General features: G+C 31.3%; 2 protein-coding genes across 10 annotated transcripts in view; one reads left to right on the forward strand and one right to left on the reverse strand.

Moving 5' to 3' along the window:
- Nucleotides 1-19,387, reverse strand: part of LOC111707844 (adapter molecule Crk) — a 40,699-nt gene extending 21,312 nt beyond the window's left edge. For 4 of the 8 annotated variants that reach the window (XR_002766542.1, XR_002766541.1, XR_002766540.1 and 1 more), the window contains exons 1-2: nt 11,844-11,999; nt 10,339-10,419 (exon numbers count right to left, since the gene is read on the reverse strand). Coding sequence is in view for 5 of the 8 variants with exons in the window: in XM_023481015.1 (XP_023336783.1) it covers nt 10,339-10,419; nt 11,844-11,905 (143 nt within the window). In the remaining 3 variants the exon portion in view is untranslated. Of the gene's footprint in view, nt 1-10,338; nt 10,420-11,843; nt 12,002-19,207 lie in introns of those variants that run through there. The other 4 variants (XM_023481016.1, XM_023481020.1, XM_023481017.1 and 1 more) reach the window with 4 other exon arrangements.
- LOC111707846 (GATA zinc finger domain-containing protein 8) lies at nt 14,474-25,528 on the forward strand. Of its 2 annotated transcripts, XM_023481022.1 has the most exons (5): nt 14,474-14,737; nt 23,437-23,507; nt 24,458-24,524; nt 24,693-24,850; nt 25,344-25,528. In XM_023481022.1, exons 2-5 carry the CDS (start codon nt 23,461-23,463, stop codon nt 25,483-25,485), a joined length of 414 nt encoding a protein of 137 aa, XP_023336790.1. In that variant the 5' UTR covers nt 14,474-14,737; nt 23,437-23,460; the 3' UTR covers nt 25,486-25,528. The 2 variants fall into 2 exon arrangements, with proteins under 2 accessions (XP_023336790.1, XP_023336791.1); XM_023481023.1 differs by lacking the exon at nt 14,474-14,737 and having other exon boundaries at nt 23,303-23,507.
- The last annotated feature ends 1,613 nt before the right edge of the window (nt 25,529-27,141 follow it).

Consider the following 27,141-nt stretch of genomic DNA (forward strand, 5'->3'; position numbering starts at 1 on the left):
AGAAAATCATAACTGGCTGTATTATCAGAAAATCATAACTGGCTGTATTATTAGAAAATCATAACTGACTGTATTATCAGAAAATCATAACTGGCTGTATTATTAGAAAATCATAACTGACTGTATTATCAGAAAATCATAACTGGCTGTATTATCAGAAAATCATAACTGTATTATCAGAAAATTATAACTGTATTATCAGAAAATTATAACTGTATTATCAGAAAATCATAACTGTAGAATAAGAAAATCATAGCTGTATTATCAGAAAATTATAACTATATTATCAGAAAATCATAACTGTAGAATAAGAAAATCATAGCTGTATTATCAGAAAATTATAACTGTATTATCAGAAAATCATAACGTAGAATAAGAAAATCATAGCTGTATTATCAGAAAATTATAACTGTATTATCAGAAAATCATAACGTAGAATAAGAAAATCATAGCTGTATTATCAGAAAATTATAACTGTATTATCAGAAAATTATAACTGTATTATCAGAAAATTATAGCTGTATTATCAGAAAATTATAGCTGTATTATCAGAAAATTATAGCTGTATTATCAGAAAATTATAGCTGTATTATCAGAAATTATAGCTGTATTGTTCGAAAATCATAACTTCTGCTTCACAATGTAAAAATCGATTATCTTAGAACATACTCAATTTTCATTTAAAAATTAAACTAGTTAAATTGAAAGTCTTTAAATTTGTCTTGTTAACAATGGTATCTTTCTTTTTAACATGTGTCACTACTCGCTGGTGAGGTTTTATTTTTAACATCTTGTACAAACGTCTTCTTTGACAGCCCCCCCCCCACCCACACCTTCCCCATCCCCAGACCGTATAAGTTATGTTAAAAGGGAAGGTAGGCTTAATTCCAAAGATTGGCATGTACTTTCAGAGCAATAAAAACAACAATATCTTCCACATTATTGATCAGATAAAGTCCATTAGAAATTCAACGCCTGTCCCTCTAAATATAAATTGTAAAGAACAACTGACCTAAGAAATATTGACCCAAAAATATGAATAAAAACCAAAACATGGATGATAACTAAGATACGAATCAGATAAATATATTCAAAATGTGAAGATTAATCTCATAAGAAAATGTAGAAGACCAATCTTATAAATTACCAAAATGTCTTCTATATAATTAAGTTTTTTAACATAAGAAACAAAACCACCAAAAGAGGCAAAAATAGCAGGATTTGAAAATAACACTAACAAATGCGCAACTAAAAAAACCTGCAGCCTGGAATCCACGAACACCTGGTAAACCCCCTGAACACAACGTTGAGCATGTGATTGAGACAGAAGGACAACCATTATATGCTCGGCCCCGCCGTTTGGATCAAGTTAAGTTAGCTCAAGTTAAGGCTTAGTTCCAAAAATTGGAATCGGCGGGGATTATCCGTCGGTCTGATAGTCCTTGTTTGTGAAATCACGAATGTTAGGGAGAGGATACCGGTCTTGTCTGGTAACATTGTTTAAACGGCGGTAATCGCCGCAAGGACGCCAGGACCCATCAGATTTTGGAACCATATGTAGAGGTGAGGCCCAAATAAAATGCAAAGATATCATCTAAAAAAATCTTTTTTAGGATTGTTTCCTTAATATTAGGATTTTGTCATTAATATTAGGATTTTGTCATTAATACTAGGATTTTGTCCTTAATAATAGGATTTTGTCATTAATATTAGGATTTTGTTCTTAATAATAGGATTTTGTCCTTAATATTAGGATTTTGTCATTAATATTGGGATTTTGTCATTAATATTAGGATTTTGTCCTTGATATTAGGATTTTGTCCTTAATATTAGGATTTTGTCCTTAATATTAGGATTTTGTCATTAATATTAGGATTGTGTCATTAATATTAGGATTTTGTCATTAATATTATGGATTTTGTCATTAATATTAGGATTTTGTCATTAATTTTAGGTTTGTGTCATTAATATTAGGATTTTGTCCTTAATATTAAGATTTTGTCCTTAATATTGGGATTTTGTCCTTAATATCAGGATTTTGTCATTAATATTAGGATTTTGTCATTAATATTATGGATTTTGTCATTAATATTAGGATTTTGTCATTAATTTTAGGTTTTTGTCATTAATATTAGGATTTTGTCCTTAATATTAAGATTTTGTCCTAATATTAGGATTTTGTCCTTAATAGTAGGATTTTGTCATTAATATTAGGATTTTGTCCTTAATATTAGGATTTTGTCCTTAATATTAGGATTTTGTCCTTAATATTAGGATTTTGTCATAAATATTTGGATTTTGTCATTAATATTAGGATTTTGTCATTAATATTAGGATTGTGTCATTAATTTAAGGATTGTGTCATTAATATTAGGATTGTGTCCTTAATATTAGGATTGTGTCATTAATATTAGGATTTTGTCATTAGTATTAGGATTGTGTCCTTAATATTAGGATTGTGTCATTAATTTTAGGATTTTGCCTTTTTGTTGGCAGACTTGAGTCCGGAAGTATCTAGGCCTGTCTCTACCTGCAGTATACCTGCATACATAATCATATTTGGAAACTTATCATTAGTCTTATACTCGCTATCTAGCGGAATCACTTGCTAGCTAACGATCTAGCTATTTAACTAGCTATCTTGCGGAATCACTTGCTAGCTAACGATCTAGCTAGTTAACTAGCTAGCTAGTTCAGCTTTATTAATGACTAACTAGATCACTCGCTAGCTAGCTAGATTAATCACAAACTAGATCACTCGCTATCTACTTAGATCACTCGTTAGGTAACTATATTAATCACTAGCTAGATCACTCGCTAGCTTTCTAGATCCCTCGCTAGCTTTCAAGATCCCTCGCTAGCTAGCTAGATTACTTGCTCGATAGCTAGATACCTCACCTATCCAGTTAGATAACTCGCTAGATAGCTAGTTCGCTAGCTGGCTAGTTCACTGGCTAGCTAATTGGTCACTCGCTAGCTAGCTAGATCCCTCACCTAGCTAACTAAATAACTCGCTAGCTAGCTAGCTAGCTTTCAACCTTTCTACCTTTCTACCTTTCTACCTTTCTACCTTTCTACCTTCCACCCTTCCTACTTTCCTACCTTTCTATCTTCCTATCTTCCTACCTTCCTAACATCCTTCCTTCTCTTACCTTTTTCACTTTCTACCTTCTTACCTTTCTGCCTTTCTGCCTTTCAACCTTTCTACCTTCCTGCCTTCCTACCTTCCTCACTCCTTATTAATCTATCTATCTGTAATTAGAGCAAAAATGCAGAAAACAACTCCTTACTGAATATACCGCTGACAGCAGTGGGTGTGTGAGGGGGGGGCTGGTATTAGGTGGGGACAGAGGGGGGCGTGACTGTTTTTTTTAAGGAAACAGGAAGCATCAAATGTTTCAACAATTTGGGAGGGGCTCACGTTTTTCAGGGTGTGAGGGAGGTATCGAAGATCCGGAATGGGGGTGGGGTGTGGGTGAGTGCAGATTTACGAGAGGGGTAGATCAAAAAGATCAAGAAGAAAGTATGGTATCGAAGATCAATAATTGCAGGGGGGGGGGAAGATCAAGAAGAGAGGTATAGAGAGGAATCAAAGAACAAGAATGAGATCCTTGAAGAAGGTTGAGGGCAAAGGTCTCAAAGGTTTGGACAGAATTGATAAGGAACTTGGTTTCACCAAAAAGTATTTATTGTGTCAAAATATTTATCATTGGCTGATGAGACGGGGTGGCAGAGGGGAGGCAATATTATCACATTTTAAAGGGACTGTACGCGTAATTTCAAGTTTTAAAGGGACTGTACGCGTAATTTCAAGTTTTAAAGGGACTGTAAGCGTAATTTCAAGTGACCCTCATTGCAGAGATGGCAATGTCCGATTAATGTTCAAAACTGATTTGTGCATTATTTCTGCAGAAAAACGTATTAGAATTATCAGAATTAAACACAATTATAAACCTAGAAAACAACAAAATCTTCCAAATTATTAATCAGATAAAGAATTCTTTTAAATGCAACTTTTAATTTGAAAATTAAAAACATTTTTTACTTTTTTTTTCTTTATATTTGACAAAGCGTTTCTTTGAAACCTAGCATTGAATTGGTTTGAACTTTAAAGGTTGGCTAAAAATAATTAATGTCTTTTCGATAATCTATTTTGGATTGTATGTTTTCTCGAAGAAAAAAATACCCCCTCCCCCATTAGAATCAATTTTCCCCCAGATCAAAAGTTTCGATTTCAAGGGAAAAAGAAATGAATTTTTATTGATATACCCAACGCCACACGTCCACTTACAGTAATCAAACTTCTTAGTGGAATCCCTACTTAATCTTAAACGAATATTTTTTTTCATAATCAGCCACAAAACCCCTAAGAAAACTGATGACAAATTTTGTTGACAGAAAAAATTATTTTTTTGACAAAATAAAACACCCTGTAATCCTCTAGCTTATCATGTTTTATCTTCTACTTTCTCCAATAATCGGATTAGAGGGAGAAATGATAGTTTAAATGTAACTATTTAGCAAACGTTATTTAGATGACCCTATTTTAAGAAGAGCCTTTATTGATTAATTCAAGCCTCTTTAATGCCACAAACGTTGGAATTTAAAATAATTTAAAATACATGTTTTGAATGTTTCAACTAAAAACAACAACTTTTCCATCAACAGGGCCTGCGACTTCCCTACAATTTTGCTGAGGGGCACGTCTCCCCTTTCTGCCCCCCCCCCCCGCATCTTCTATTAAGCCGCCACCAGTGAGCTGATTTTAAAAAAAGATTACAGGGGCGGGGGTTTTATCAAATATTTCTTCAATTATAACAGAAGTATAACGTAACGGTAATATACAGTGGCACCCATACAACTGTGGAATATAAAGACGATATTTCAGCAGCCTTGGGTATTTTAATCTCTTGAAAATTAACGTAATTAGTAAAATGGGTCTGTGAACTAATTTTTTTTTATTATTGGGCTTTTAATTATAAATCTAACAACCAGTCGTCTTTCTATTCTACAGTTTTACGGGTCTCACTGTGGGTTACAGAGATCATACATAGCAAAAACTGAAAAAAAAACACATACCTGAAAAATAAAAATAAACATTACTTATTGTGCTAATAAATCTATATTAATAAAGCAAGACATTCGTATATATATTTGTTGCGTATAGCCGGCCAAATGGCTGGACCGATTGGGTTGAATTTTTTTGTGGACACTCATGGGTGGCCGGGGGGTGTTAAAGGCTAAAGAAATTCGATTTTTTTTCAAAATGTTTTTTCCACGGGCAACGCCGGGCCCTTCAGCTAGTAACATATTTTTTTATCACAAAAACCTGTAAATGATCATACTTGTGGCGCTCCAAAGCTGAGTTAGAGGGAGGAAGGAGGGGGGATTCCAAAAAAATCAAATACGCTGAAGTAATTTTGAAGATCTCCGTTATGTTGTTTTGATTTAAACATGATAAGACGAATATTAATATTTGGGCGTATATCATGATTCAAGATTAGGATCAGATACATCCATTCATAATTCACTAATTGTTTAATAATTAAATACAAAACGTAGTCTTAATATTAATTACCAATATACAGGGTGAGTCAAAAAAAGTGCGATATCATAAGTTGTCTTTTCTAATTCACATTTTCGATTGATCTCAATTTTTTATTTTTCTGGGGCGGAATACCCTTCGAGTGATAAAATAATATCATTGATAAAAATAATAAAAATCTATGTCCCCGAACTTAAATTACCTAAAGGGGAAAATTCAACATTTTTTTGCTAAATCTGTCTATTACGGTTTGGCCGGCAAAAGCTATACGAACAGAAAGTTTTGAAGTTCTTCATAGAATATAAATGTCTTTTCACTTTTACAGATATATTTTTTTGGGTATGTGTTTTCATGAAATCCCCCCCCCCCCCTGGGGAAAGGAAAAAATATGTTTTAAGATCTTAGGGGAAAAAATAATAAAATTGGTCATCATGTTTATATCATTCTTTTTTATTCCATTTCTTTCATTGATTAATTTGTTTTCCAAATTTCGCGAAAAAAACCTATACATACCTAACATATCTGGAGGAAAAGATGATTTCCAAATGATTTTCAAATTGGGTTTGATTTTTAAATAATTTTTTCAAACCATAAAAATAGAAAATTGCTAGTCATATTTTACCACATCAAAAGTTTGAAAATTCTTAAAAATGTACTTTTCTAACATACACATCAATGGAAAACCGATTTTTATGGGGCCCAATGGACAAATATTTTGTGTATAATACCTAAATATAAAATTTTATTTAAACCTAACTTAAACACACTAGAATACACTTCAAAACCTCAAGTACACAAAAACTTTAATATATTATAACAGAGATTCTGGAGAAGAAAAAATGTCAGCTTTCAAGTGTTATTGTGATATTTTAATTGAAGAGGAGAATCCTCTTTTTAGACCTTTTACACATTTGACACATATCCCTAGTAATCTACTGAAAAGCTTCTATTTCCTTAACAATTTGTTACATAAAATAAATATCAATATTTACAGCCTGAAAGTTGAAGAAAAAGAAACTTCACCCTTGAAACGCTGTTAACATCAAACAGTCACGGAGGGTCCCTTGAAATTACGCTTATACAGCCCTTTGAAGGAAAATGAAAATAATTATTTTTTTTGAAATCCAAGAAAAAGATTGAAATTAAATTCTTGCCATTTTGCTTAGTATATACCACAGTCCCATTAAGGTGTTGAATGTGACGTATCATTGTTCAAAATTGGAGACATTTCCGAGTTAAGCCTTATTTTATGTCACACTGCGACAATACAAAAAGAAATTAATGCTAAGTGTGAAAGATGAATTTCAAAAATTTGGAAAGAATAAAAAACTTAATTTTAAGTTTAAATGTGTTTTTTTTCAGAAATTTTCCTCAGAAATTCATTCATGTTTTATAAAAAGCATAATTTAAATAAAAGTTATATTTTACTTGAAGTTACATTTACAGAGAGAAATAAAAGATAAAATTTTAGTTTTCAAATGTAGCGATATTAAGGTTGAATTACTTCATCTCTACCTAAGTTGCTTACAGGGACTGTAAGCGTAATATTAAGGGACCCTCCATGCAAAGGTGTCAATGCCCGATTCACAATGGTACCCTTGAAACCTTCATAAATATTGCCGTTTGGTCATGTGTTCAAGGGAGCCTCCATGCAAAGGTGTCAATGCCTGATTCACAATGGTACCCTTGAAACCTTCATAAATATTGCCGTTTGGTCATGTGTTCAAGTGTTTAATAATTTCTTTGTTTTCCTGCAGTGGAAATGCGCAAGTCACTTTAGTATGGAAACCGTAGAGAAACAGTTTTGAAAAATAAGAACAATGATCAGAACAAGCTGTTAAGCTACCATTGTGAATCGGACATTGCCATCTGTGCAGGGAAGATGACTTAAAATTAATTTACAACTTAAAACCCTGTAAAAGAAGTAAGAATTAGTATTTTATGGAAAGGAATTTGTTTTGTAAAACTGTAGTTTATCATGGTCTAGTTTATCACGAAGTGATGCAGATGTCACTCTATACCTTGATCTCTATCCAAGGACGCAGTATATGCGAATATATGTCCTAAGCTTTCAGGACGCTCCGCATACCTTACTTAACAATAAGTTTAGCGTTTAAATGTTGCTTTTCATGGGGCCATTTTTTCTTGTATGTATTTGTTTTGCGAATTTTTCTGTAAACATTGATAGATTAAAACAAACCTTTCCAAAGGTCATGTGAGCAGTTTTGACGTTTTTTAGAAACAGACGAAAAAGTCGAATCAATAAATTTTGATCCAAATCCGAAAAGCAAATAAAATCTGTATCCTTAGCAACTGTCTACAAAACAAAATCGTTAATAACAGTAAATAATTCAAATAAAGAAACTTCGGATTTTTTTTAGCAGAGTTATCACGAACGTGTCATGCTCATTGGCAGAATCATTAATTCAAGTAATTCATCATTTAATCATCTAGGGGAGGGGGGTGAAAAATTGGGCATAAAGGGCAAGCTTTTTTCTTTTTGATACGTTTTACCAAAACATTTATTAATTTCCCCAAAAAATATTCTTTTTTCACAAGTTTAGCGAAGAAAACCGTAAAAATTATGTTTCATGAGGGAACTTATAAAAAATCTCAACCTTAAAAACAGCTTGGCAATAACTGCCCTGTATTGTACTGCAGGGTAGAAAACAAATAGTTTAAAGTTTCCTCTGCTAAGTTTTTATCATGTATTAATGCTTAAAATTATAATAAATGAAACGTTGCGGTAGGTTTACTTGTTTACTTGCTCCATATAGTAGGCATATGGTGGAAAAGTTGGACGAATAAGAGTAATTTTTCAAGAACTCCCTCCCCCAGCCCACCCCCTACACCATATTTTTCAGTTTGTACCGAAAGTATCCGGGTGGTTAATCGTTTGTTGTTAAGTCTTTGATTTTGATTTTGAAAATCCTTAAAAACTGTATCGGGTTAATAAACGTTTTAAAGTTTAAAATTGATTTAAAAATAATATGGCTTTTTTGTGGGGCATGCCTATTGTACATTGTATACTGTACAACAATGTACATTGTACTAAGCACATTGTACACTATGTAATATGTATTATGTACACGTTGTACACTTTTTACTAAGTAGAGAGGTAAAAATACCGTTAGATTTTCCAATTACTTCTTTAAAATTGAAGCTGAGAAATAAATCTTAATATTCATGTTTTGAATATGTGAAACCACCGTGTCCAGTCGGCCTAGGGTTAAACTAAGGTGTCCACCAGAAACAAATTTTGGGGCCTATTCCGCGCAAATAAGATCACGAAATCCGCGAATTTTTTTATACGGAAGAAAGTTAAATAAAAGGGGGAATTTGTGTGGAAATAAAAATTTAAAGTTTGAACAGAAACTAAGTTTTTGCAACAAAAAACAGTTCACGATCTTTGTCATTGTTTTAATTACGCTAGTTCCTATCAGTACTAATGTAATTAAATGGTATTGTCNAATTAAATACAAATAAAATGAATCAAATGTCGTCTTCCTATTCCACAGTTTTGGGGTCACACTATAGGCTTATATCTTGAATATACCAGTGCTACGGGTTTAGACAATAGGAAAAGAAATATGATTAATATGCAGTAATGCAGAAGTAGACAAACAGTGGCAGAGATGGTATAGGGGCTCAAGAAAGGGGATGATACCTGAAAGGGGGAGGGGGTACATAAAAAAGCGATGCGGACACATAAAATATAAGATTAAGTTTGATAATATAAATAACAGTGCTTAGGATCCATTTAATTTTGATGCGGATCTGGATCCGGATCCTGCATCCGCACTGGAAAAAATGGATCCGGACCGGATCCAGGTCATTCCTTTACTAAATTTCTTAAACAAAAAAATAATTTTCAAATGTTTAGTTTTATTTTTATCCTAAAACTTGTTGAAACATTCAGAAATGAGGAAATTCTCATAATCTCTCTTTTCTCAAAAATCAGATTTGGGTTTTAGAAGTAATTTTTTTTTTGGCAGTTATTGGTTGATATTTTAACTTTTGGATCTGGATCCGTTGATCCGCATATTTTTGCGGATCCAGATCCAGGAAGCCAAAATCTTCCGGATCCAAAGGATCCGGATCCTAAGTACTGATAAATAATAAAGCTTAAAATCTAATGCAAGTCATCATAATTTAATGTAAGAAATCAAAGTTTTAATTTAGTTTAATTGAGGAATACTATGGTTATGAATATTTCGACTTCAAATTGATTTCAATTCTAATAATTAAACCCCGGACACTAATAACAAGTTACAACACTAGCAACAAGATAATAGCGCATCAAGGTAACAGAAAGAAAATTTAAAAATTCTAAAGGCGTCAACGAAGGATGGTTTAAATAGCAACAAGTGAAAAAATCCAGGAGTGAAAAAAGAAATCAAAGCTGTTATTACAAGAATGCTACAGACGTGTGGCATTTACTGTCTTATACCATCTATTAAAAAAATCGTAAAAAATTAATTATAAAATATAATCTAAGTTCATATTGTAAAATGTCTATGGTTGCAAACATATAGGAATTAGAAAATCCGAGTTTGTGACAAAGACTCGATTCCATTGGAGTTATTATGAACTAGCCCAGTTCCATATTATCATCAAGAAATTTATCAAATTTTGTTCCAAAAAGATTGCTGAACTACTTTTGATAAGAAGTAGTTGAACCAATTGTATATAATTCAACTACTTCAAGTCAAGCATAAAAAACGATACAAACGATCGTGTGATGACAAAAAATACGTTGTTTTACTACTAGGGGGGGGGGGGGGCTAACTTACGTTTGTTTATGAAGCCATCTATGATGTAGAATCTCGGATGATATTCTATAAACTGATTCTATTAACGCATCTTGACTATCCCTGATCATATATTTTTAATATAAAACATTTATTTATTTTTGATATAATTCATTTCATTCATTCATTCATTCATTCGAGTGATAAAATATTCATTTACTTACTTTAATTTTAATTTAATTTAATTTTGCTTTTCTATAAACTGGTTTTATCCCCTATGAAAGACTATATATAATATTAATTTTCTTTTCATCTATTAATTCATTCGTATAAAATAACATTTATTTATTTTACTTTTGATTAAAGTCAGTATTCTATTCTGTCTATATACTTTAAATGTATTTCTATTAAAATCCCTTACTTATGATATATCTTTATGTATAATTTTTTTCTTCATTAATTTAATACATTAAGAATATAAATTTTTTATCTATTTTTATGAGATTTTTATGGATTTTATACTAATTTATTTATTATGCATTCATCAGTAATATGAATTGATTTACTTATTCACTTTTTATGTTATTTATTCATTCATTTCAGAAAACATTTATTAGTTCATTCAATAGATATTTTAATCAGTGATTCGGACACGCACCTCTGCCCCTTAGTAAAAGTAAATTCAACCTATATGAAGCATAAAGAGTGGGTAATCCTATATACCAACAGGTGAGAAAGAAGATAATATTCATAATTAAACACTTTTAAAGATAAAAAACTTTTCCCTTGCAAAATTTTAAAGTTTAAGGTTACTTGAAATAACTCTTTTTTGGAACTCACTTCAAAGTTTTTAGACTTATTTATTATAAAAAAATGGTCAAAAAGATTAAATTTCAATATTCCCAATGGAAATCATATTTGAAAGAAGTTTTGGCAGAGAACTGATCAAAAAGGATTAAAGTGCAAAAATAAAAACTGCGCAGCAGGAAATTGACTTTATATTTTCAATATGTTAAGGAAACCCTTAAAACCACTTTACAAGCATAATTAGAGTAAAGTAATTAAACAATTGAAAACAACTTATACGATGGTGATAATTGAAATTAATAAAATAAAATTATACTCATTTTAATTATTAAACTATCCAAAACTGTAGAAATAGTGATAAGGTAATGATATAATTGATTTTTATAATAATAATTGTAATTTCTTAAATCTTAGTTAAAATACCAAAAGAAATGAAATAAAAAATAATAGAAATATTAACAAAAATAACAACGTGACATAAAAATAATAACATCCACAACAACAATAATAAAAATAAACATGGTGATACAAATAATCATTGATAACTTTAAAAAACCATGAAATATGAATAAATGGGTGCTGTTTTATCTGCAATTACTTGTAAAAAAATGAATGACGAATGAATGAATTTAATAATTCAAATATCTGAAATATTTCAATAAGTAAAAGTTTATTTTAAAAATTCAGAGGAAGGATATTTAAAGTGAAAATTGAAATTTTGTTTTTAATATATATTTTTCCTGATGTTAACTTTGGTAATATTTGGAATTAGAATATCCGATGTCATTGCAAGTGCCGTCATCACTTATTTGTCACTTTACTTATTCTAAGTTGCCACTGTTTGTACACGAAATCACTTTTTTGTTATTTTTCTCACTTTTCCTGGGGATTTCCCGTATTTCTTCTATGAAATCAGAAATAAAAATCAATCTAAAATAGAATTTTTTTGTTTTTTTTTATTGCCCACTTCAAGCAATTGCAGAAAACTTATCCTTGAATTTTTTATTTAAAATTTTCCATTTTATTTAATGATCAATTAAATTTTATGTCTATTTTTTTCCCATACCTCAATCTGTCAATCAACTTTTCATTTTGTATATTTACTTGTCTACCTACTTGTCTACCTACGTTTCTACCTCCGTGTCTACCTACGTGTCTACCTACTCATCTACCTACTCATCTACCTACTTATCTACCTATATATCTACATACTTATCTACATACTTGTCTACCAACGTGTCTACAAAGGTGTCTACCTACTTGCCTACCTACTTACCTATCTACCTACTTATCTACATACGTGTCTAACAACGTGTCTACCTACATGTCTACCTAATTGTCTACCAATGTGTCTATCAATATATCTACCTACGTGTCTACCTACGTGTCTACTTGCATGTCAAGCTACTTGTATACCTACTTATCTACAAACGCGTCTACCTATTTATCTGCAAACGTGTCTACCTACTTATCTACCAACATGTCTACACAGGGGTATATATTTTAAAAAATTAACCCAATTTAGCGATTAAAATAGTAAAAAAATTTTAATCTGGCGGATGAAATTGACGAAAAGGGCGGGGGTCAAATGATTTTTCATGAAAATATACACCCCTGCACTTCAATCTTAAGATATTATGAAATCATCCCATCTGTTCTTCTCAGTTCTCTCAGTTCAATCTAGATGAAAATAAAATTCTAAATCCTACCGGGTGTCCCTTATTGACATTTAGGAATCTGTTACAGGGTGTCCAAAAAACCCTATACGATACAGGATGTCCGGGAACTATTTTTTCAGAATAAATTTCAATGAATTAAGTTTAAATGTTAAAATTTCTAAAGGAAAGGAACTAACTGTAAGCGTAATTTCAAATGAACCTCCATACGATGTCGGATTCACAACGATACCCTTGAAACATTAATCTGATCAACAATATGAAAGATATTGTCGTTTCTTCAGGTTTAAGTGATAATTCTGATAATTTCTATATGGTTTCCTGCAGTTTTAATGCGTAAGATACTTTTGGAGAGAAACCACAATTAAAATAATCAGTTTTAAAATTTATACACATTGATATCTGATTCATACTTAATCAGAAAAAAGATTTAAAGGGTATCGTTGTGAATCGGAAATTGCCATCTTTGCAAGAAGGGTCACTTGAAATTACGCGTCCAGTCCCTTTAAGCCCTAAAATGAGATTGCCCATTTTTAGAGAGTATAAAAACAATTTTAGGGACACCCTGTATGAGTGTAAATAAACAATTAGCTAAGTAATTAAATATTATAATCTAAAAAGGTTGTAATCTATCTGTCTATCTGGACTAAAGTTTAAAAGGTCGGTTTAACAAACTGAATGTGAAAAGCAGGGTCTGAAAGTTTAGAATTTAAAACCTTTTTTCCTTTTCTCAATATTTCCAAGATTTAAGGAAAATGAAAATTTAACCAACTATTTTTAAAATATAATTATTAAATATCAAATATCAAAAATTATTTTATTCTATTGTATTCAAAAACATTATTACTAAATTGACAGTGCTTTCAAGTGACCCTTCATGCAATATAAAACTGTACAATTCACAGTGGTACCCTTAGAAGCTGTATCTAATCAATTATGAACAAGATATTCTAATGTTTGTTTGGAGAACTGATACTTCAATTGTGATTTATCTATAAAAGTGATTTGCGCATAGTTATCAGAATTTATAACTAAAAAATCAAAGAAAACAATATCTTTTATTATTGATCAAAGAAAGGTTTCAAGGGTACCATTGAGAATTGGACAATACCATCTATGCATGGAGAGTCACTTAAAACTACACTTAACAGTCCCTTTAAGATTGGTCTTATTTCTGCCTGAATTTGAATTCACGCGCTTATTTCACGATCAGTTGTTCTGTTGACTTGTGCGCACAGACTAATCCAATATGTGCGTAAGAGTCCAATACGAGCGTATGAAACCGTGCGTCAGGCGTCACACGTAGCAACTTGGTAACAAACTAAGAAATGAACCCTCTTAAGCCGAATTTATTTTTCATTTCATGTTTTTTTCTTCTCCAACAAAAATTATGTCACTGAACCAATTACTTGAGATAAAAAATCGTTTAAATTATTATTTTAAATGCATAGGTATGTTTTAAACGTTTATGGCAAAATTACTAGAATAAATTTTATTCCACTTGGAAAAAAATCACAAATTTGCAAATTTCAATCAATTTTGAAAGTTTTAAAATGAAAAATTAATTGTTTCGAAGAAAACCAAAAAGGCATAAAAAATAGCAAAGAAGCCTAATTTTTCAGAAAAGTTAGAAAAAAAGAGAGTCGTTTTTATTTTTTAATTGGACATTTTTTAAATTGTAATATTATTCTAATTTAAAGATTGGCTATGGTAAATCTAAAGAAATTTGACTAAATAAACTGCCAGGTCTTTTTCCGTCAAAAGTCATGCTTTACAGAACAGAGTCCAACTGAACTTGCCATATGATAAATACTAAAATTAAAATAAAAAACTTGTATTAAATTTTTCCTTCATTTTTAGTGAAATATTAAGACTGCGCCGACTCTGAAGCGGTGCCAGACTTTTGTCCCAAGTTTGACCGTCCCTCGCCTGTTTGACCGCCCCTCGCCTGTTTAAAAGTAAGTTAGCTCTTGATTTGAACATTTATAAGCTGCACTGAGCTTGTGTCTAATTTAAGTTTTTCCTCAAAATCGATTTAAGCGGAAGAATATACATTTCTTAGTTAACAGGCGTAGATTGTCAGAAATAAGTGAAATTTATCAGTGAGTTCTGCACTTACAGAGTAACTTTCATTTTCGAGTGCTAATCACGATTCACAATGGTACCCTTTAGATATTAACTTTATACGTCTTGATTGTATTTGTTTTTTAACGTTATACAAAGAAATGTGATAAATACAATTGGCTCACTTTTTCCTGTAGGGTTTGTTAAATAGTCCTAATATGAAATGAAAAATAGCGTACAATTGTACCCTCCCCCCCCTTTTAATTATATTTCCCACGCTCCCACCTGTTCACCAATTGAGAAATTTACCATGGGGTAAATCCGGGAATTATACAATTCAACAAAATCCTCCAAAGTAAAAAACTAAATCTTTTTAATAATTATCAATGGTTTGAAAAAAAAGATGTTTAAAAGGTGACATTAAAAAAAAAAATATTTTAGGGGATGATAAATTTTTTTTCCAAATGTCGGTTTGACGAATTTTACGTTGGTATGGTGACCAGTTGAAACTGAAACCATTTGGTTAGTTTTCTTAACTTTAAATTTATACCAAACAACCTTCATATAAACCAAACTGAAACATACCAAACAACCTTCATATAAAACAAACTGGAACATACCAAACAAACTTCATATAAACCAAACTGGAACATACCAAACAACCTTCAGAGACCAAACTGGAACATACCAAAAAACCTTTAGAAACAAAACTGGCACATATCAAACAAAACAACCTTCATAGATAAAAAACTGGAACTCTCCAAACCGAACAAACAACCTTCACATGAAACAAACTGAAACATTCCAAACCAAAGAAAGCATTTAAGTTACAAACTATAAAAACAAAGCAGAGCCAAAATATGTTTAAAATGGAAACTGTCTTTTTTTTTAAATATATTCAATTTCGAAGAATGAAGATCCAAGAGTGGGTCGACATTAAGGTGTAAACCTTTATTTAAGGGCAGTTTAAATTGCAACCTGCGACCGACGGGTTTCCCGACGCTCTAGCACCCTCGTAGCGATCCGACTGGCAACTCACTTATACTTGTTTACAGCACTAAACATGGCCATTTCAAAACTCGTTTTCAGATTTAGTTTTAAATAAGTATTTGGCAAAATTCTCGTCAATATTTGCTTGAGAGCTAGGAATCTTGCTTCCTTTTTCCCTTAAACTTAATCAACCATTCAGAGAAAAGTACATTTTTGATAATCTCTCTTTCTATGAAAAGTTCAGATCTGGGTTTTGAGGAGAAGGATCTTTGTTAGCAGATTTCAGTTGATATGTTGGTGGATCCGCATTCTGCATATATTTGCGGATCCGGATCCAGGAAGCCAAGCGCAGAAATAAACTGATTAATGTTTATCAATGTTTTGAATATACCACAGGGGTATATATTTTAAAAAATTAACCCAATTTAGCGATTAAAATAGTAAAAAAATTTTAATCTGGCGGATGAAATTGACGAAAAGGGCGGGGGACAAAAAATTAATCGCCCCCCCTATTCCAAACAATACCATGTCACACTGCACCTTAAAGACATGAGCAATATATGTTGTTTCAATATTAACAACAAATTCAATCATGGCCTCACATCTCTCAATCAATGCAGAGGTTCTTAAAGCGAAAGTTGTACATACATAGGGATGTGCTTTTGGGTTGGTTCGTTTTTTACAACAGTTTCTTTCATGGGTCAAAATTTGGCACAATGTAAGAAGAGAAATTTGTTTCTATATTTTTTATTCTTTAAATTTGCCTTTCTTAAAAACTACCCAAAAACGATGCAAAAACGAATGTATGATAACGACAAGGTGGCCAAAACTTTTTAGGCAAAAATCCGTAGATTTTATAAAAAAAAATCCGTGCAATCCGTACATTTATGAGAAAAAATCTGTACAATTCTAAAATAAAAATCCATACAATCCGTACATTTTCTTTGAAAAATCCGTACAAAACGCACTTTTTAATTTCTCATTTCAATTAACATTTATTTTTCTTTGCGTTCGTATGTGAGCAAAGGCTGACCTTTACTTTAAAATTTGTCTGAATCCAAAATGACCTCTGTACAATGTACATATAATGGTACACTGTGCAGTGTACAGATGATAAAAGTCGAATGAGAAAAATCACGATTAAATAAAAAAAATGCAATTAAAAATTTCATTGCTTTTTCATGTTTGTACTATTATGTAAGCTATTCTTTTTATTTTCTGAACTGGGATGGGTTTCCTTATTTCTTAGCAATAATGAATAGCCCTATGTATTATTTAAGTAGAATTTTATAAGAGTTCAAGTCAGGATGATTTTTGTGAAATCTTTTGCATTTTATTAACCCTCGACAGTCTACAGAGTGTTTACAATAAACATGGGAATTAAATGACGACTTTAGGAAAGTCTTTGAATTTCAATTGTAAAGATTCAACGAAGGCAGACCACATTTCGGAAATCTTAAAACATGTACACGTAAATGATGACGACTTCTTAATTCCTATGTTTATTGGTACGTGTATAACATGACAAGAAAACCAGCATTGGTTGGTTTTAACTTTTTAAAGTCCGATTCTTTGTACTTTTTTTTCGGGTAATTGATCATTTTCAGATTTATCTGAATTTTAAATGAAAAAAAAGAAATTTCATATTTAGGAACGGACTGCATTATAAAAAAAAGGTTGAAGAGTAATCCCATTCCGTTCATAATGGACCATAATTCTTTAGTTTAAGAATGCTATTCTTTCTGGGCCTCACATATGTTACAATAAATTCTTTAAGTATAAGAAATTGACCGGTATTTTCCAGTTAATTTTTCACATTCTATTTTCAATTGTTCTTAAATTATTAAAAAAATTGACAGATTTTCAGATTAGTTCATGCGAACTTTGCTCAGCCGAAAAAATTATCTATTTTTTATCAATCTGTATATTCCACAGCTTGTGTTTACATCAAAAATATTTAATCTAAATCTGGTAAAAAAAATTACAAATTAGCTTTGTAACAAAAAACTATGAGACATAGAAAGAAAAAATGTACACCTGGAAATAACTGACGCTTTTAGCGTTTCAATCATTCAATAACACCTTGATTGTGAAAATTATACGAAAATTGTTCCTTCAGTACCAAGTACCCCTACTGCAAAGCTTTTTTGTGGGACATCATGTATTTCTGGGAAATGTTCTCGAATGAATACTTCTGAAACATATTCTCGAAAAGATGAATGAAGCTGAACTTCATATCGACGAGACTTTTTTTTTTTAGAAAATTTCATGAACAATTTTCATGCCAGAATTAACTTTAGAGTCAAAATCGAAAAAAAAATTATGCTTTCCGGGCCAAAAATCCTGAAAATCCGTACAATTTGAGACATTATCCGCACATTCCGTACACTCCGTACATTTCGGCCACCCTGAAAACCCTGCCAACGATCGTCTATGGATCGTTTTTCCACTTTTTAGATTTTTTATGATAAAAGCAAACTTTAATAATAATACAGTTTTGAAATCAAAACCGATACACTATACATACCATCAAATTATATATGATAGAGATGGGGGGAAGGAGGTTCGAGCCCCCCCCCCCCTTGAGTATCGTTTTATCCGGTTTACTAAAGAAAGGCACATACCTAAAACAAATGAAAATTATGAAAAAACAAGTCCACAGTTTTCAACATTTTCTTGAATTTACAGAAAACCAGGGGTGTATTTTTATGAAAAATCCCCCTTATAATTCTGAAAAATATATACCCCTGAGGTAAACAGTAAAGAAAGTTCATTTAAAAAAGAATTTTCAAATCTCGATTGCTTGATTGGTTCAACCAGATTTGCAAGAAGCACACAAATTTAAGCACCCATGAGACAGTTTTCTGTAATATTAATTTAAATATGACAAGTTTGAATTTTAAAGGGGAGGACATTTTTTTGGGACTTTAACCTTCAATCAAAAACAAATCTTTGACTTATTTTTTTTTCGTCCAGTATTGACGAATTTTAAAATTACAGCATTTTTACTCTCCATTTCAAAGCGGTCTTTTAAGAGACCCATGAATTGAGATTTTTCGACCTAATTTAACCTAAGCTGTTCTTAAAAGTTTCAGGTCTTCTTTAAAGTCTCATCCTTTATGGGTAACCCTGTGTGTTTGAGTATGAGTGAAAATATTTGGATTTTTTTGATGCTCTCCTTTTTTCCCCTTTTTTTCAACTTTAACTTATTTTTCAGAATATCAAGTTAGATTTCAGGGGAAAATTCAAGTTAGATTTCAGGGAAAAATATTGATAAAGTTAATAAAATAACAGTCTAATGTTTAGGATGCCGCAAAATTTTAAAAAATCAAACTTTCATCTTTTTCGTAAAAAATATTCAGTTTTTTATGTACCTTGTTTTATCTGTGTGATCAAACGAGACCGACATAATGATCAATTAATCAATTTAATCAATTAAGCAATGCAATTGAGCTTTAGGCCAGTACGATCAATTATTGATCCTATCACATTAGATATCACGCTTCAATTCCTTTCTCACTTCACTTTTCATTTTAAAATTCTGTAAAAAAAATTATTATTAGACAATTTTCATTTAACATTATTACACATTTAAAAAATTAAAAAATTTCTATTCTACTTTTATATACACTAAAATTAATCATACTAGAAATTACGAATCAATCCTAGAGACAGATTATTTATAAAAAAATGTTACATAAAATATTAAGCATTATTTGAGAAAAATATATTAGGGTAATTTCTAAGCAAAACGCCGAGCGACGCAGATAGGAATGACTTGAGGGCCGGGCGCTAAAGCCAAATGTTTATAATTGTGTGTGTACTTTTTTAGTGAGGGTGCGCGGGGGGTCAAAGAATCTTTCTCTTACAGAACCTAAATTTTACCATTGCTATAAAATGGTTAATTGATTACGTCATCTTACACAAATGTGTTCATGACATGACCAACGCGTGAACGGTTAGATAAAATTTCAAGACATACGACCTAAAATTTCATCATGAAAATAAAGAAAAACATAGTTTTTATTTAATTTTAAACTGTAATTCAGTATCTTTTTAAAAAAAGAGTTGTTTATGTCAAATTCTTTAAAAGGTTCAAATACCCCTCCTTAAACAAGCCGTCCCCCCCCCCCCCCCCCCCATTTATGCAAAAGTTCGTTAATTAGTTCGACCCCCACCCCCACTTTATACACATACATCTAAACAGTTTGTTTTTAACCTTTGTGACAGAAACAATCTCAAGGAATGATAATTGTCTTAAAACATTTTTTCAAAAAGTGAATATTTGCAAATTATCTTTTTCCCATCTCATAATCTGAGTTCGTTTCCCTTATGTCCATTTGACAGCCCAAATTTTTATTTTGAATAATCTTTTTTGTTTGTTTATTTTCTTGTGATTTTTAACAAACATTTTTTTATTTTTTTTTATTTACCGATTTTGATGGTTATTATATCGTTAGAACTGACGAGGGTCAACCAAGACAGAAATATATTTTCAATAAATGTGGAACTAACATTTACTTTTTACTCTACAGAGGTTTGGTCCATCACCATCACCGAATTTTAAATTAAAATACTCATTTTTTAATATGGGCGTCAAATTGCACACATTCAATGGGTGGAGGAGAAGAGAGGGGGCGTAAGTAAAAATTACTAAATGTTACCCCTTGGCCTTGCATCGTTAAATTCTCAACTATTCGTGAAACGGGAATATTCTCAAAAACTGGACTTGAATTAAGGACCATAAAAAAATTAAGCTACAGGCTTTTTACTGATCAGGACATTTATTTTCAACTATTAAGAAATGCATTTGTTTCTAAAAAATTATTATTATAATAACAACTGTTACTTTAAGTTTTTCTTTCGTTTGATATCTAATCATCAAGATCGTTATCTTATCTGAAAATTTTTAGGGCGACCAAGCCACTTTGTAAATTCATAAATCCATAATTTTTGCTGATTTCTTAAAAGTTCTATATCTAGTTTTTCTTTCATTGAATATCTAATCAAGTTCGTTATTATCTGAAAATATTTAGGGCGAACAAGCCACTTTATAGTTTTATAATTTTTTAATTTTTTGTTTGTTTTGCTGTTCAATGAAGTATTTGAGAAGAAGAACTTAAAGGGATCCGTAATAGTTTACACTTTTTGTACCCCTAACCCCATATCGATTTTGTACATGACCTGTACATTTCAACTATTTTAAACAAAAAATATTTATTTTGTATTATTGCAAGTTTAGGAACTAGGTTGGGACAATTTCTTGGTCGAGCGCTGCGGCTGGGACAGATTAGGGAGCGGCTAAGACAAGCTAGGAAGCCGAGCGCCGCGGCTAGGAGAGGTCATGGCGCCAGGCGCGGGTCCGTCCCAGTGAACGATTTTTAGGGGGGTGGGGTCCAAAAATTGTTCTCTAAGAAATTATTATTTTAATTTTCCAACCATTACTTTAGTTCCTTTAATACAATCAAAACTAGCATATAAGATTAGAAATATGAATCACGTCGCATTTAAACTGAAATTACAATATACATAAAGTAATCTTGAAAACTCTAACTTTACAATAGACGTTAAAATTTCACTGAAAACGTAGCAGGACCATTAAAATTATCAAAACAAGATCTTTAAATTTTGACAGCTCAATTTTTCACTTTTTGTAATTGAATGAAAAATGGGCAGTGTACACAGATCACACAAACCCCCCGGAGTAATAGTAAGTAAATTCGTTAGATATATTCAGAACCGGATTTCCTGAAATAAATGTCGTCGTTGTTTTTGTTAGGCTTGTATGGATTAGGATTTCGATTAAAATTAACCAAAAGTTTTTCGACAATTTCGATTAATTCAAATCCAGCATGATTTTTAACTGAAAGCCGTTTTTGTGAACCAATTATTTTATTCTATTAACGATTTATATCAGAATGTTTTTCCTGGTAATTATAGCGATTTTCTGTTTTATTATTTAAAAAATCTGGTCTGTCATGTTAAGATGCTATGGCGTCTCTTCACCTCCTCCCCTTTATCCACGGTTTATTACTTTATTTTAATAAAATTTACCCATTTTCGATGTGTCAAGTTTTTCTTATTCTAAATTAACATTATTAATAATAAGATATTTATTCAACAAATGTAAATTTATAATTGTTCTCTGTATTTTGATGTCATAATAGAATGGCTTCTGAGAAAATTTCCCTCTTCTTTTTTATGTACAGGGTGTCCCACGAAACATGACAGTATGCAAGAGGACTTGAATGTCGTCTTGATTTTTGATATAATTTGCTGTGTTTATTTGTCAACCTATCTCCTTTAATGCCCTTTTTTTGTATTTTTTGGTATCTATAAATATATAAAGTAGTAATCTCTGTTTGTTTGTGTATCCATATTCCTAGCTTGGTTTAACTTTAAGATGTCTAAGTCGTCTAAGTTGAGTTGGTTAAATATTTTAGAGAAATTTATTTGCCAGGCAAAGCTGGGTTTCCAAGCTACTATTTATAAATAAATAATTACTTACACCACTCTTTTAATTTTCTATTACTTTATGTATAAATCCACACAAATGTACAGACATCAAAACAAAGTTTTTAACCAGTATGAAATATGAAATATATAGCTATTGTAATAGGTTAAGTTCACTTACAGGGTTACCCACAAAGAAAGTAATCCATTGTCACAAATATTGCAATCAATTAGTTTTAATCGGGGTCTCTTTCTACAAATTTAAAATCACCAAATTTATGACTGCTTATAAACGTCATCATATCAATTTTCAGGTTGCAATAAAGAGTGACATTTTGACAAGAATATACAAATTACATCAATTGCTTTAATTTGATCCTTTCTTTATCATTTAATGACAAAGAAAATCAAAGATCCCCATGTTGAAAGGGTCTGTTTCAAGCTATAGAGATCCTCCATTTGTTACCTTATTCACAATGGTACCCATAAACCTTTACATCATGATTTATAATGTGGAAAACATCCTTAAAAAGTGTTCTTTTCTAAAAATTTCTTCAACTGCATCTGAAGCATAATTCCGTAAGTTTCTTACACAGAGAAACCACGATTAAGAATAATAATTTTCATAGATAAAGTAATGAATTTCTCACACATTCATGATAAGAGCACAATTTGTTGTGAATCGGACATACACCGCTCTATACAGTCTCTTCATTGGGACATTGGATATTTTAAATACAGTTTTGGGACATTTCATAGATAGGACATTTCATAGATAGGACATTTCCTAGATGGGACATTTCATATATGGGACATTTCATATATGGGACATTTCATAGAAAGGACATTTATTAGAAGACATTTCAATGACAAATCTTCCCTGAAAAGTCCATTCTATGAAATATCCTGTATCTATGAATATCTTATTTATTAAATGTCCTATCTATGGTTTGTTATCTATGAAATTCCCGTCTATGAAATATCTTTCTACAAATGAAATGTCCAAAGAATTCACCTTAAATACAGTTATATATTTGAGTAGTGCTGGAGTTAGAATAGACAGGTAAAAAATACAGTTCTTAACAGATATATAGTCATGACTGTAGATTAGAGTAATGCTAGGCATTTATCTTTATTATTTCTTATTTAGAAAAAATAAATGTGAGAATATCAGATGATCATGGAGGATTACCGGGTATACTCTGGATTCCCTGGTTGTAAGTATGTATTTTTTAAAGATAAAAAGAGACTGTAAGCGTAGTTTTAGTGGCAATGCCTGATTCTCAATGGTACCCTTGAAACATTTATCTGATCAATATTTTGGGAGATATTTTCGTTTTTCTAGGTTTAAAAGTAATTACGTTCTGATAATTTTTATATGTTTTTCTGAAGAAGATATGCCCAAGTCACTTCTGTTGAGAAACCACAATTTAAAAAAAATAAGTGTTAAGAATGAAAAATATCAAATTTATATTTGATCATGACAAAGCTTTAAAGATAAACAATCCTTTTATATAATACTCCCCTCCCCATACCTCACGTAAAACTATCATATTCTAATTATCATTTGAAGTCTGTTAAAAATAGCGAAAGAGATTTTATATACGCTTTTGATCGCTACTAATCTTATTTGATTATTTCTCAAGAGAAATAATCAAATTCAAAACAAATTAGTTAAAAAATATTATAAAATATAAACTTTATACAAATGTGGCGAAAGATAATCGATGACTATAGGTTGTAATATCTGAATGATTTGTTTTGAATTAAATTGATTTTTTTACGGTCTAAATCGTATGTTGCAATTTAATTTGTATGGGCGCTACGTTCTTCGGTATGAGACGTTTTTAACAATTTTCTCCTTATAAATGCAACAGATATATAAGTAAGATTAGTAGCGATCAAAAGCGCTTTCTTATCGCATTAAGCCTATACCCCTTTCATTTTTCGCGAACACTCCCTTTAAAGGGTAAACATGTGTTCTAAAGTTAGTCGACTAACTGGACTTATAAGCAGGACCTTTAGATTAACGTAAACATGTGTTCTAAAGTTAGGACAGCTGAACTTATAAGCAGGACCTTTAGATTAACGTAAACATGTGTTCTAAAGTTAGGACAGCTGAACTTATAAGCAGGACCTTTAGATTAACGTAATCTTTTTTGTCTATGAAGGCGTGACGAAGGGACGACTGTCAGCGGAGTATTGGCCACCATCACCTCAATTGTTTTAATAATACAGGTAACACACTATTTCGATTCACAACGGCACCCTTAAAAGCTTTATTAGATTAAGCATAAATTATACATTTATCTTTAAAATCTTGCGCATTTCTATCGAATGAAAATAAGTGAGAGAAAGGAAACCTTAACATGTTTAAATAATTAGCTAAAATTAGTTTTTTTTCAGCTTGTTTTCAATATTGCCAACAGCAACAACAACGAAAATAAGAAGAACGAGAATAACAACAACAACAATAACAACAATAATGTTGATTCATTCAACAACATTTTTATCTCGATGAACGAGAACATGAATTCTGCTTCCATGAACAGCATGCTAGGAAGGTAGAATTTAAAAAATAAATTTTTTTTTTCTACATCATAAAAGTGTGTTTTTTTTTGCTTCGTAATAGATCATATTTACGCAATATGTGTTCTCATTGTAGAACAGTTTTCATTATCAAATGCGAAACAAAAAATGCGAATTTCGCGAAATTTCGAATTTTTCGCGAAAATCTTCGTTCGCTGGAACTTGCAGAAGACTTGTGCTCAAAAAAATTTAATTTATCAATTTATCAATTACTAGCTTGGGAACCCAGTGTTGCTAAGCTAAACAACATTCCATCATGAGTTATGTTCAGACATAAAAACAAACAGACACCCAAAACATAAACGTAACTTTTTTCATAAATGCACACATGTTAAGAATGTTAAAATTTTTAAATGTATAAAAACATTGAAGTTCAAATTATTTTTCTTGGTATTTTTTAACCAATTACCAAGCGGGTGAAAACATTTCATTTGCACAAAAACTTTTTTTTCCAAAATTTTTTTTCAGGTCGTTTAAGGACAAGGCTGTATCCCCATTTGCACTGTACTGCACAGTTCTTAAGTATTTAAGCAAAGAATCTATAGACCAAAAAAAGAGCGTAGTACTAAAAATGTATACGGACAATGTTAGCAATATTTATAAATGCTGATTATAAAATAAACTTCAGTTTAATGTAAAATGTTAATGTTAGACAGAACAAAGAAAAAATAAATAGTTGGAAATTTTTATATTTTTATGTAAATTTATTTTAGAATGCATTATCATGGATGAAGCGCACAAAAAGTATTTACATATAATATAGTATGTTATGAAATTGTGCACTAATGGTAAAATTAACGATAAAAATAATGATTATTATAACTGAAACCACCCCTCCCCTTCTCTCGAACACTGCACACACTGATTTTAATAACTGAAACAACCCCCCCCCTTCTCTCGAACACTGCACACACTATATAGTTTAATTTTTTATTTTTTAACCTCATACACTGTGATCTCGCTAGGCTACATTTGTCGCATAAAACGTCCACGCTGGGTAGGTTGACTTGACAGTACGACTTAATGCATATACAATACGTGTTGTGACGGCACGGACTGAGGACAAGACACCCCGGACTAACCAGAGTAAGATGCATTCGGTTTTCTCTATTTCAAATTAGACGCGTTTTGGTCTATAATTTAACAATCTTTAAAATTAAGGAGTTTTTCATTCAAAACGTGAATGCCCACAAAAAAGTATTCAAGAAAAAAGGCAAAATATTTATGTTTAATAGGATAAATTGTGATCTATATTCTGCAGCTTTCTGGAATAAGAACAGAACCGTAAAATCCACGGGAAGAAGAACCTATTTTTTTTTAAAACTTTAAATTAGAACTATAAGAGGAAAGAAGAGATATGAAAAGTTAAAAGAAAAAAAAAACATTCATGCTTGATTAGAAAAAGCTTTCAGGGATACCGTTGAAAATCGGGCATTGACATCACCACCGTAATCTTGCCAGTGATCGAGTCATGTTATGATTAGAATCATTCCTGTATGCCGGTCCATTAGCGCCTGATCCAATTAGGGTTTAGTCATGTGTTTGTTGTCTATTCTGAACCAATAGAAATAGTATGGCGGTAGCATCTACCTTTCTATCTATCTCATTATCCAATTAGAGATAAGGATCCTTCAAGCGGCGCTATAAGTAAATGGAAATATTTACTTCTATTGAAACTATGTGCGATGGGACTAACTATATAACTCCCCTTGGCATAATGTGGTCTTTGCGAATTAAGGTTCACTCGAAATTACGCTTATAGCCCTTTGAACAGAAGCTCTAATAGAGATGAAAAATAACTTGGGATAAATGACATATCCCTCAAACTAGCCGGTTAGACGCAGGAGGACGTAAAATTAAGGTTAAAATGAATAATTCATTAAATCAATTTTTGTATGTCCTAAACTTGAGGAAATTAAGAAAAGTACCTGACTTATAAAGATTTATGAATAAAAGATATATTAAATCAAGGTTATAAAGCAAGGAAAGTTATTTCAGAGGTGTACTCATCTTTTGTACTGAAGTGTACTCTCTCTGGGCGGTAATTTAAACACAAGACGGATGTCACAGCCTGACATGGGATCCATTTTTCACATAAAAAATCAAAAAAATATTCTGGTCATAGGAAACTACTATGTGAATTATCAAAATTTTCACAATTCAATGCTTTTATCCTCCTCGGATACAAAACGAACACTGATGCATCTATTCTTGTTTACAAATTCCGCCCAGAGAGAACTGGTTTTAATATGTACGCAGAGTATAC

The sequence above is a fragment of the Eurytemora carolleeae genome, unplaced genomic scaffold, assembly GCF_000591075.1.
Source record: "Eurytemora carolleeae unplaced genomic scaffold, Eaff_2.0 scaffold837, whole genome shotgun sequence".
Classification (NCBI taxonomy): domain Eukaryota; kingdom Metazoa; phylum Arthropoda; class Copepoda; order Calanoida; family Temoridae; genus Eurytemora; species Eurytemora carolleeae.